Source organism: Chelonoidis abingdonii, chromosome 20 (genome assembly GCF_003597395.2).
Source record: "Chelonoidis abingdonii isolate Lonesome George chromosome 20, CheloAbing_2.0, whole genome shotgun sequence".
NCBI classification, from domain to species: Eukaryota; Metazoa; Chordata; order Testudines; family Testudinidae; genus Chelonoidis; species Chelonoidis abingdonii.
This window is the reverse complement of record NC_133788.1, coordinates 7,613,259-7,625,168: the sequence shown is the minus strand read 5'-3', so window position 1 is coordinate 7,625,168 and position 11,910 is coordinate 7,613,259. Positions and strand designations below refer to the sequence as shown.

Here is an 11,910-nt window from a genome sequence, read left to right as displayed (position 1 = left end):
AATGACAATTGGCCTCACCCCGTTTCTTCAAGGCTGCGTTCAGCCGCCATTTTGCCCGCGGGCAATTACTTTTGCCTGAGTTTTTACGACGCTTTTCTCGCTTTACGGTGGCGCGGCGGAAAAAAAAACAGCGGTGGGTTGTCGCCGTTTATTTCATGACGACCGCACTCGACAACTTACGGCAGCGTGGCAACGGCGTCGCGTTCACCTCGCTGACTGCTCTCGCTTTACGGTCATTTGGTAAAAACGCCGACCGGGGTGCTGGTTTTACGACGCCGGCTGTCGCTTGGCGGCAGTGTGACTCCCCTTCCTCCGGGATTGACAGGTGTCGAGGGGCCGCGGGAGGCCACTGACTAAGCCGGGTCCGTCGGAGGCGGCGGCTGCGCGAGGCCCGAGGCCGCCGCCGGCAGCAGGAGCTCCTGGTCCATGGGGAACGTGGCGAGCCACAGCAGCGAGGAGGAGGAGGAGGAGGAGGGGGCTGAGGAGGAGATGGAAGGGACGGCGGCAGCCGAGCAGCCCGGGGCTGCCTCTCCGCCTAGGCCGGGCCCGCTGCCCCCGGCCACGGTGCTGCTGGAGCAGGCCCGGCTGCGGGAGGCCACGGCCCGGCTGCGGGAGGCCGCCCCGCCCGAGTCGCTGGTGTCCCGGCACCACAGCACCCTGGTGCGCTGGCTGGAGGAGCGGCTGGGCCGCGGCGAGGAGGCCGTCAGCCTGGAGCAGTTCTGCGAGGTGCTGGAGAGCCGCGCCTCGGGGCCGGCGGCCGGGGCCCGCAGCGAGAGCGAGGAGGTGAGGGCGGGCAGGGCAGGGACTGAGCGGGGGCGGCCACCCCGCCCTGCTCGAGCGGTTCTGAAGGAAGCAGAGGGCGCTGCGCTGGGGGAGATGAGCCGGAGAGAGGGGCAGGCGCTGGGAGGATCAGGACAGGAATGGAGGAGGATCGAACATAGCGGCGCTTGGGAGCCGGCTGGGAGTTGTACAGGGATGGGCGGCGGGAGTCATGTGATGAATGGGGTTGGTGAGGGAAAGTGGGAAGTTGTGATGCTGGGGACACAGAGGATGTTAGCTGAGTGAAGGTTGTGGTGAGGGGGTGTAAGGGAGGGCTGGGGCTGCCGGATCAGATGAGACCTGAAGGAATAGGAATTGAAGGGATTGGAGGCAGTGAAAGAGTTGAACAATGGGATCTCGTAGTAACATTAGGGTAACTATGGGGGCCAATAGGATTAAAGGGAGTGCAAGAGACTAGGGATCATCAGAGGCATTTGGGGGTTATGGGTGGGCTAGACGCACTGTGATGGGAGGCACATTGAGGGCACTGGGATGAGAGAGAAGAACCGGAGGAGCATATAAGGAGTTACGGGATAAGGAGAGGGGATTGGGAGAATCAGGAGAGGCTGGAGAAGAATAAGAAGTGGTATTAGAGGAAATGCTGCACAGATATTTGTAGCATCCCCCACCTTTATACACAGCTAGCTGGCTGTGTCCTAGCTGGGTGTGCGGAGCGCTCACTGTGGCCATTCTTTCTGATCTTGTCATGCTTTCTCTCCACCCAAAATCGCAAAACAATTATATCATACTATGTTTTTTAGAAATAATGGTTTCTCTTAGGCTATGGAAACTAGCTAATCTTCCTAGTCTGTATAGATGAAGACACATCTCTGGAGTTTTAACTGAAAAGTAACATCATATGTTCTAAATGTAAATGAACTGACAGAAGGCTTGAGAAATATAATTACTAACCAATAGTGAGATTTATTTGGTAACAGAGACCTCTTCGGCAGTTGCTCCATTCCTAGGCCTTGTTTACACTAGGGTGTTTTTTTTTTTTTGCAAATACATAAATCTGGTATTAACAACGAGGAGTCCTTGTGGCACGTTAGAGACTAACAAATATATTTGGGCATAAGCTTTCGTGGTCTAGAACTCACTTCATCAGATGCATGAAGTGGAAAATACAGGAGCAGGTATATATACATGAAAGGGTGGGAATTGCCTTATGAAGCATGAGGTATTGTTATCAATGATGGTAGCACTACTGTAGACAAGCTGTCATGATATTATCCACTTTTTTTAGCCCTGTATTGAGCAAGGTTAGATGAATGATATTTAACTCGCTTGCGACTGCTAGATACTCTACCTACACTAGCACTTTCACTGCTGCTATCTCTAGTGGAGAATATTTAGTGGTAGGAAAGATAGGAAATTATCGGAAGAATGCCTAATGCTACTCCTTGGGGAATTCTGCACCATTGCACAACGCACAGAATTCATGTCCCCTGAAGAATTTTTTTGTTTCCCTGCAGAATAATGGATTCTGATTGGGAAGCAAATGGCAGTGATGAGAGGGGTCATGGGCCCCTCCCTGGCAGCCTTTCTGAGTGGGCGTGTCAGTTATTGGGAGAGATGTAAATCAGTGCCTGAGGGGAGACTGTCTCTCTCACTTCCTGAGGTGGAGGAGCAGGCAGTTCAGGTGCAACCTCACTGCAGAGTCCGTGTCCCACAGGGTGGGCTGCAAGATGATTTGTCCACCTCTATGCAGCCAGTTGCCTGCTCTTCCCACTGGGAGGCAGCTCCAGTGCAGACCCCTTGCCTCCATTGCTGTGCTCACCCTACAGAGGTGTGGGGCTGACACACAAAGCAGTGGGAAAGCCACAGTGAGCCTTTGCCAGGATGCTATTTAGGTAAGATGGGGGGCACCTACCGCCTTCCAGTTTTGTACCTGAAGTGTGCTCATGGCACATGCCCCATGCAGAGTTCTTACTTGCAGCACTGTGCAGGCAGGTTTTGCCTCCTCCGGGAGCTGGGTTTTTCCAACTGTATCTCTCATGGTCAGTTTCCTCTGCTGTGCCAGGGCCTCTGGGGATGGGGCAGGCAAGGAAAGAATCAGTCAGGGTAGGAGGGGGGAACATAGGGTACCCGGTAGTGGGTGGGGGAAGCATAGAGTAAGCTGTGCTGGGAGTGGGTCAGAAGGGAGCACAGGTTGGCGGAGGGAAGCAGAAGGTCCCCAGTGGTGGGATGTGTTGGAGCCTGGGGAGATGTGTTGGAGCCTGGGCGTGGCCAATGCTGTGGGAAAGGGGAGTCAATTTCCAGGGGAAGGAAAAGGTGACGGTATAGGGCTGTGCCCAGAGGGAGGGGGCAGTGAGTGTGAGAGGAGGAGCTGCAGGGGAACAGTTCCTGGGGCATGGATCCCAAGGGAGGGGGAGCTGAAGTGAGTGGAAAGCTAGGTGCGGCTAAGTCAGTCTTGGGGTCTGTTTGCCCTCAGAGAAGCAGGGAGCACCCTCACTTCTCCCTGAGAAGAGACCAGGGACAGACCCCACCAAGCTAATGCATACTCTCAACTGACTAATCTGCTCTCTGCCTTCCTACCCATCTCTCCTACCTCAAGGTACTTATACCCTGATCCTGCAGTGAGGATCCATGTGGATGCAGGGGGTTGCTTTAACTCTGCTCCTGTGGGAATCTTTTTTGTTGTCTATATTGAAATAAATTACTAAAATAATTGAAACTGACATGATGATATTGGGTTATTTTGACAAATAAAATATGCAGAATTCTGTACCAGCAAATTAAACATTATGCAATATTCTTAATTTTTTTGGTGCAGAATTCCCCCAGGAGTACTATGCAGAGATCTCCTAAGAGCAGCAGCAGAATTAATTATACTAGACTTTGGTTAGTTTCATAGCTGCTATTCAAACCCAATAGTTAAACTGTCAAGAATCCTGTCAGTTTCACACTGCTGTTGTAGAGTAAGAAGCAATTATAGCAGGAGCTGGGATAACCCCAAAAACCTGAGGTTTGGAGAAAAGATGATCAGTGGAATTCTCTCTCAACAGTGAAGATGTCCTGAGGTGAAGTTTAGGTTGAAGGAGAGTGCTTTCTTTTTAGCTGTCAGAAAGGGTGTAGACAAGGTCAAGCTTATGAAACATCTGCTAGCTATACACTGTTGCAAAAGATGAATTTCCTGGACAAAGTCAAGGGGCGACATTCTATTAAGGATTTCAGCATCCTCTTTCTCAGCTAGCAGAATGGTTCTGAGCTTCTTACTAGGATGCTGTCCTTGACCCTTAGTAGTGGTCCTGCCTCCATCTTTTTTCATTGCCACTGGCTAATAGATTTAGTCTGGTAAATTTTAAAGCCCTGCATCAACCATATTTTCACACATGCACTCTTTAAAATGAATGCTGACAAAAGTAGCAAAAGTACTGGGAAATAACAAGAAATATTTTTTTTTAAAGAGGCTTATTTTAGTTGGCCCCTCTGGTGTATATTCCTTTATTTCATTTGCTGAAGTCCAACCACTGACTCACCTATTCTTTATCAGAACCAGCCAAGTAGGTTATTTCTCACTTGTCATGGCAATAATAAAGTGAAATACTACTTATGGGTTTTTATAATGATCCAAACCACTGAGTTCTATGGATTGATATATTATCTCAGGCCCTGAGATACAACTATGTTGGAGAACAAGATACTAACACAATTGTCCATTCGTTATGGTTAAAATATGCTTTGATTTCCCCATGATTTGATCAAAGATCTTTCAAAGGATCTGGTATAATATGGGTGCCTGGTTAGGTTTTCTTTGTGCTGCAGAAGTCAACTCTGTTTTAATCACATTGCCCCCGTTGTATGAAGATGTAGTTGTATCTGTATTGCAGACAGGCCCATATGACCCAAAAGTTTAGATTTCCAAGATAGGCTACATTGTTCAGAAGTTAATTCATTGAGAAGATGTGAGCTGATTTCACCTTCTGTTCAACAGAATCCTCACCAATACAGACTAAAGTTTGACCCATTGCTATGTATTAAGCTGTTTTACCTTGGTGAGATAGATTATTTGTTTGGTACACATGCAAACTAATGAGTTGTCTAGAAGTGCAAAGGTAAACTAAATCTGGGAAGTAGAGAGCAGAGTTTATATTATGCTTGAGCAGCTATTATGTTGTATATGCAGATATTGCTTATTCTTGAAAACGGCACAATACTGAAAGCTTTGGAGGAGTGAAGTTTAGGAGAATTTACATACATTTATGAGAATGGAGTCTTAATACGTTGTCAACACAGCCAAGTCCTATTCTTTCTGTAAGAGAAGGGGCAACTCATTCACATGCTTTCTTTCCTGAGCAGAGATGCTCAATTTAGTCCATCTGAAAAGAGCTTTCCAAAACAGTTTCCCACTGATTTTTAGTACTCAGTATTAATCTTGGTAGGAAGTATTTAATCTTAATATTTCTATTAAAGAGTTTAATACTTTAAAAAGGTCAGAAGGGAGATGGGGTCATGAGGGGGATCGTGCTCACATTTGCTCAAAATCCCAACCATGAATACCTTTAGTGGCCCAAAATATTAAAATTACTACTATGATGCTACAGTGATGAGCATGGAATAAGAACCTATAGAAAATTAATAGTATGGCTGCTTCATTTACGGAAATGTTGTTGTTGTAGTTCTGTATGGATCAGAAAAACATTACTCAGACAAGCAGCCCTGTGCAAATTGTGAATTGTTCTATATCACATGAATACAGGTTTTAAACTGTGAATTATTTTAGGCTTATTTTCATAGTAGGTGAAAGTTAGTTTAGTATGTATGTAGTTCTGACTGCAGAATGTAAAAAAAAAACAACACAGAATCAAGAAATATATTTGAAAATCTTACCTGTATATTGTTACCCTAAGCAATTAGTTTGGAATAACTGTCGGCAGATCAAGTCTGTTCCTCTCAGGAGCTGTAAGTCTCTACTTAAATGGTAGAGGGCTAAACATATTATTATATGGGATTCTGGAAACTACAAATATAATTCCAGGCCTATGTTGGGTGGAAGTGTCATTAAGTGCTTTCAGGGTGTGTGTTTGATTCTTCATATTCAGGGCGTGCCCTGTTAACAGCATAAAAACTGCTTGCTTCCAGTGTTAATAAGGATACACTATCTTTTGACTTCAAAGGTCAGGAGAAAAAGTCTTATTAAGATAACAGTGGGTTGACTTTGAACTGTACTTTGAACTGTTTTGACAACCTGCATAACGTTTGACAAATTGAATCCCCACTGTATTGTTCCACTCAGAAACAAAATGTAAGTTTCTTGCTTTGCTGTTACACTTAATCCCATAACCTCACTACCACTGAAACTGCTAGCAACAGTGTTTGAACATTGTTGCTAACAGTTTCTCAGCTCTAGGAAAAACTGAAATCTCTAACACTCTTCAACTGAAACTGGGCTATATGCCATAGAGATGCTGTCAAGACATTTATGCTCCTTATTTTAGGCTTTATCTTCTTGAGTCTTTGCCCATCCAGTTGGTTTAAATGGGCAAAAACTATCCTGAGCTAACTAGTTATTTCAAATGACCTCTCTTTAATGCAGTGGTCTGCAATCTTTTTACACACAAGATTTCCTTTTGAATTTAAGATCAACCCAGGATCTACCCTGCTCCTTCCCTGAAGCCCTGCCCTGCTCACTCCATTCCCTCCCTCTCTCTGTTGCTCACTCTTCCCTCACCTTCACTCACTTTCACGAGGCTGGGGCAGGGGGGTAGGGTGTGGGAGGGGATGCAGGCTCTGGGCGGGGGCGAGGAGTTTGGAATGTGAGACGGGGCTCCGGGCTGGGCCAGGGACAGGAGGTTGGGGTGTAGGAGTGAGGGGTCCAGGCTCTGGGAGGGAGTTTGGATGCAGGGGTTATATGGTCACACTGCATCTAATCTCATAGAATCCACTGGACATTTCATGAGTTTTTTACTTTTTATTAGCATCATTTCTGGTTTATAGATCCAAAATCCTTCAGGGATTGTGACAAATCAGTGTAACACTCTCAGTTGTCAGATGTGCATTGTCTAGGGCAGGAGGTTCAGGTACAGGAGTGAAGGGCGCAAGCTCAGGGAGGGAGTTTGGGTGCAGGAGGGGGGTGCAGGCTGGGACAGAGTTGGGGTTCAGAAGAAGGTGAGGGATGTGGGTTCTAGGAGGAAGTTTGGGTGCAGGAGGGGGCTCTGAGCTGGGACAGAGTGTTGGGATGCAGGAGAGGGTGAGGGGTGTGGGATCTGGGAGGGAATTGGGTGCAGGAGGGGTGTCTGGGCTGGAGCAGAGTGTTGGGATGTAGGGTGGGGTGCAAGGTGCAGGCTCCAGCCAGGAGGCGCTTACCAGAGGCAGCTCCTAGTTGGCAGCGCAGCAGGACTGAGACAGGCTGCCTGCCTTCCCTGGCGCCATGCCACTCCTGGAAGCGGCTGGCTGCTGCCATGTTTCTTTGGCCCCTAGCGGGGTAGGGGGCAGCAGGTCTCTGTGAACTGCCTGCACCTGCGAATGCCGCCCCTGCAGTTCCCATTGGCTGGTTCCCTCCCCTCAGGGGCTGCAGAGATGTTCCAGAAGCCAGCTGCTTCTGGGAGCAGTGTGGGCCAGGGTAGGCAGGCAGCCTGCATCAGCCCTGCTGCGCTGTCGGGCTTTTAGCGGTGCAGAGAGCACAATTGACTGGCAGAGGATCCAGGATCAACCAGTCAATCATGATCGATGGTTGGTGACCACTGCTCTGTTATTTTTTAAAGGCATGTTGACTTTGATATTCAAACAACAAAACAAGGGATTCATACACAAAAATCCCCTCCCCTTGTAAAATTGATTTCTTGTATTTACTACACTGTAAAAATAAGACAAGTACCTGAAGACCTGTGTATCTCAGACTAGACTTCTTTGACTGGCTTTGAAATATGTAGGTCTCCTGGTTAACTTCTTTACAGTTAAGGTTGGGGTAATCCCCTACATCTTTCAAGAGAAACAGATCTTCCTGACATTTTGCATGCTGCATTTCCTGTCATAGTAGTTGGGTTTTATTTTTATTTTTTGTTTTTTCTGGGCAGTTAAATAAAAGTTAGAGTTCTAAAGCTCTAATTTTATGAAAACGCAGCTATAGTTTGGATTTTTGCAGAAGGAGAGAACCTCTTTTTTTTGTCATTTCTCTAGAATGACTTACGTGAGACATTCCGGGGTTGTTGTTTTTATAAGCTGCCTTTTTGAACACAACTACTTTTTGGTATTTTGGGGAAGACTAAAAGCTGGAGATAAGGGTTTAACATGATATCAAGATTTGTTTTAAATGTATAAAGAACAGTATTTAATATAAACATTTATAATTTGCATACATGTACACTAAGATCAGCATACTGGGAAACTGGAAATTGATCGCTTGAATAAGAAATGGAAACTTAAACACCTATTCACTTCTTGTTTTGACTTTGGGATATTTTTGCCAACTTTATTTGGATGTAATACTTAGTTTAGGAGCACAGTGTGTAGTGGGAACGGTTTAAAAAGTTTCTTCTGGTTCTAATAGTATTTTCCTTCTTAAATATAGGAAACATCTCTGAAACCTTTACTATCTCAAGAAGTTCCTTCTGGTTTGAAAGGCACCCACTGTAAATTGGATGTGGTGATAGTGAGTGATGGATTTTTGTAGCAGTGGGGAACTGGCTTGATCTCTTAGTCATAGCAGATTGACAAAGTTTTCCTTTTAGGGCGAGATGCTGATCCTGCTGGGAGATGTTAAATGGTCCTGCTGACTCTCTGTTGCAGATGGCTTGTTATCCCCCTAAGATATAACTCATTAATTGATTTTGTGGGAGAACCACACAAATGCCATAGAATTAACTGACATCTGTAATCAGCTAAGTCACATTTCCTGTTGCCATGAATTCAGTTTTGCAGGAAATGCTGATTTTTCTTTAATACTTTTAGAATGTTCTTTTGTTCAGAATATCGCATACAGCCATTTTTTTTCTGTTTGGAATAAATACCAATCTTGCTTCATCTTTCATGTAGGCCTTTGCACAGTTTGATGCTGAGGGAGATGGCACTGTGGATGTGGAGAACATGCTGGAGGCCCTCAAGAATTCCAGTGGAGCCAATCTTCAAGGGGAACTTAGTCATGTAATCAGACAGTTGCAGGCTTGCTCTCTTGTTCCAGGTGAGAGAAGAGGATGAGGAAACCACTGTCCTCCCCATCCTGCCTCCTCCGCCCACCCCCCAGGAGGCTATCACAATAAACAATGTAATTTAGTGGTTTTAGTCCTAAATCCATCTCCCCAAACTGTTAACGTTTCCTCATATGAGAAACGGAAGTGAATTTTTTGAAGACTCATGACTTCCCAGAATTACCAGCAAGCTAGCTTGCATTTTTACTTTTTTTTTCCTCATTGTGAGTGGGAAACTTCTTAGATTTATATGGTTGAAATCACAGATAGAAAATAAGTTCCTCACTGAACTTGGCCATCACAGAGTGATTTTTCTGACTAATGTCATGTAGCTGGTAATGCCATCATCGCACTCGGTAATTGAGATATCCTCATCTATCACTCCATCTGTCTAGGTCTGCAGTTATGTCATCCATTCTTTCACTACCCAACCCTCTGTGTATAACAGGCAGTGATAGGACCCATTAGTTACTATAATTGACTCTCTGATTTTTGTTTTCAGTACTGATTTATGTGCATACAGTAGAACCCCAGAGTTATGAACACCTCAGGAATGAAAGTTGTTCGTAATTCTGAAATGGTCAGAACTCTAAACCATACGTTATGGTTGTTCTTTCAAAAGTTGACTGTTGAACATCAACTTAATGCAGCTGTGAAACTTTACAGAAGAAAAATGCTGCTTTACCTTTTTTTTTATTTATTTTATGTTAAACACAGTACTGTATTTGCTTTTTTTGTGTGTTGCTGCTGCTGTGTGATTGCGTACTTCCTGTTCTCAATGAAGTGTTTGCTTGACTAATCAGTTTGGAATTCTGGGGCTCATAACTCGGAGATTCTACTGTATGTTTTATTTTCCTGAGTTAATTCAAAGATAATCATGACTCATGAATAATTTTAGCTTTCATACTGCTTATAGTAGCTCAGTTTGTACATGCCTCAAGTAAATATAGTAAAGTTATGAGAGAGAGAAGTAAAGGAAAGACAGTGAAAAGGATAATGTATGTCAGAATTTCTTCTGCGTATCTTCCAAATTTCAGATGTTTGAAACATGTCACTTTCTAGACTTCAGCATCCTAAGGCTTTAATGGAGTATGTATCTGTCGCTTAACTTTCTTCACAACTGTAATTATCCTTCTCAAGAAGTGCTTGAGGTAGATGTAATTAATAGGACTAGACAAGCAGCTTTTCGTGCTGGCTAACAGAGAAGAGTGAGAGTATCTGATTCTGTCCACCAATGTAGCACACTGTTGAAGTCAAATCAGTGCTACCAAGTTAGCATTAGAATCTAACAGATCAGTATTAAAATAAATGCACTGGAGCCCTGTTTAAAGTCATCGTGCTGTTCACGGAATAACTTTTTAACCTGAGAGATCAAAATTGAGAATCTTAACACTTGTCAACCCATCCAAATCACTGCAGTGACAGAAACGTATTTGTGTTCTTATGCTTTTCCTAGTCGAGTTTTAAATGTGTTATGCTTGCACCATTTCTTCTGGAAAACTCTTCCACAAGCTGATTCATTAGTTGATTTAAATGCAGCTGATCAGTGATAAGATGTTGTGATGAGGGGAGAGGGTGATGTTTGGTTGCTGCAGGGTGAGGTAGGTGATACAGGAAACAGAAATAACTTGTATGTCTCTTTAGGTTTTATTGACATATTTTCTGAATCGAAAGAGCACCTTGGTCTTCATTCATCAATGATACTGAGATTCTTGCATCGGAACCGCATTTCCAGTACTGTCATCCCATACCCAGTGTTGGAGTACTTCAATAATATTTGTACTATGCGGTCTTCAGTACTGAAGGATTCTTTAGATAGGCTTCTACTAAAAGAAAAGGGTATGTGAACTCACTAAAAATTTTCTAATGATGGGGTTGGCATAACCTGGGCTTGAAGTAGGAATTACAAACAGCAACAACAAAACCCCCTATCCTCTTTCTAAACTTCTGCTGGAAGTGACTTCTGAGGCTGACACACATTTCCATTTGAACATTTTCTAAATCAAATTGTCAAGTAGAAAAGAAGTCTGTTAACTTATTGGGTGTGTGTTTTCTGTCGTTACACAAGTGGCATATTGTATTAGAATTTGAGTAAGACTGGTGCTACGTTAATAGGTGCTGAACACTTTAAATAAAAAGCTTTCTTCACTTTATAAATTTTCTAGTCTTCCATACTTGATTATTTTCTCCAAGTTGAAAGAATCAAATAGAATTTGTGCAGGGAAGCAATGAGTGCTGTTCCCTCTGTAGAATGACTGGCTAGGCTTTCCTCATTTTGTTAGTTTGCTTTTTTTTAACCATTTGCTCTCATGTGTAATAATAATATCCTCTGACCATCTTTTTTTCAGTGTAGAAGACTATGGTTAAAGGTAATGTCTGCAGAACTCCAGGCAAAATATAGAAATACTTCACATCAAGAGTGGTAGATTAAGATGAAGCCTTGGAGCACGCTCAGTGTACTGCTCAAGTATAATGATGCTTTGCTATCTTCTGTTTTAAATATAGAACCCACTTGCAGAGAATGTTTTACAGAAGCTGTGAATTATACCTTCAATACTACCTGTTTTGGGATACTTGATTTCTTTTTGTGTGTAGTATTTGTTTATAAAAGTCCTTATCAGTGACTTACTACTTTTTTTCTTTGTCTTTACAGAATGCCCTAGTGATCTGAATGGGAGCCAAGAAATGGACAAACTAAAAACTGTCACAAAGTGCTATACTCACATAGAAACTTCATCCAACTCTGCTGACATTGACAAGATGACTAATGGAGAAACCTCATCCTTCTGGCAGTCAGATGGGAGTGCTCGCTCACATTGGATACGGTGAGTAGCATAGTAATAGGCACCTAGATTTTAGGGGTGTCAGTCCTTAGGATTTACAGTGGGAGATGATTATTTTAATGTCACAGGACTGCACCTTTGGGTAGTATGACGCAAACATATGATTTTTGGAGATGGGA

At 44.0% G+C, this 11,910-nt stretch overlaps 1 protein-coding gene across 1 annotated transcript in view; it reads left to right on the top strand.

The window, feature by feature from the left end:
* Nucleotides 1-74: 74 nt before the first annotated feature.
* Nucleotides 75-11,910, top strand: part of ZZEF1 (zinc finger ZZ-type and EF-hand domain containing 1) — a 79,960-nt gene continuing 68,124 nt past the window's right edge. Inside the window, exons 1-4 of the mRNA XM_032786965.2 lie at nt 75-783; nt 8,797-8,941; nt 10,593-10,787; nt 11,602-11,773. Of these exons, the coding sequence (XP_032642856.2) occupies nt 427-783; nt 8,797-8,941; nt 10,593-10,787; nt 11,602-11,773 (869 nt within the window). The 5' untranslated portion in view covers nt 75-426. The remainder of the gene's footprint in view (nt 784-8,796; nt 8,942-10,592; nt 10,788-11,601; nt 11,774-11,910) is intronic.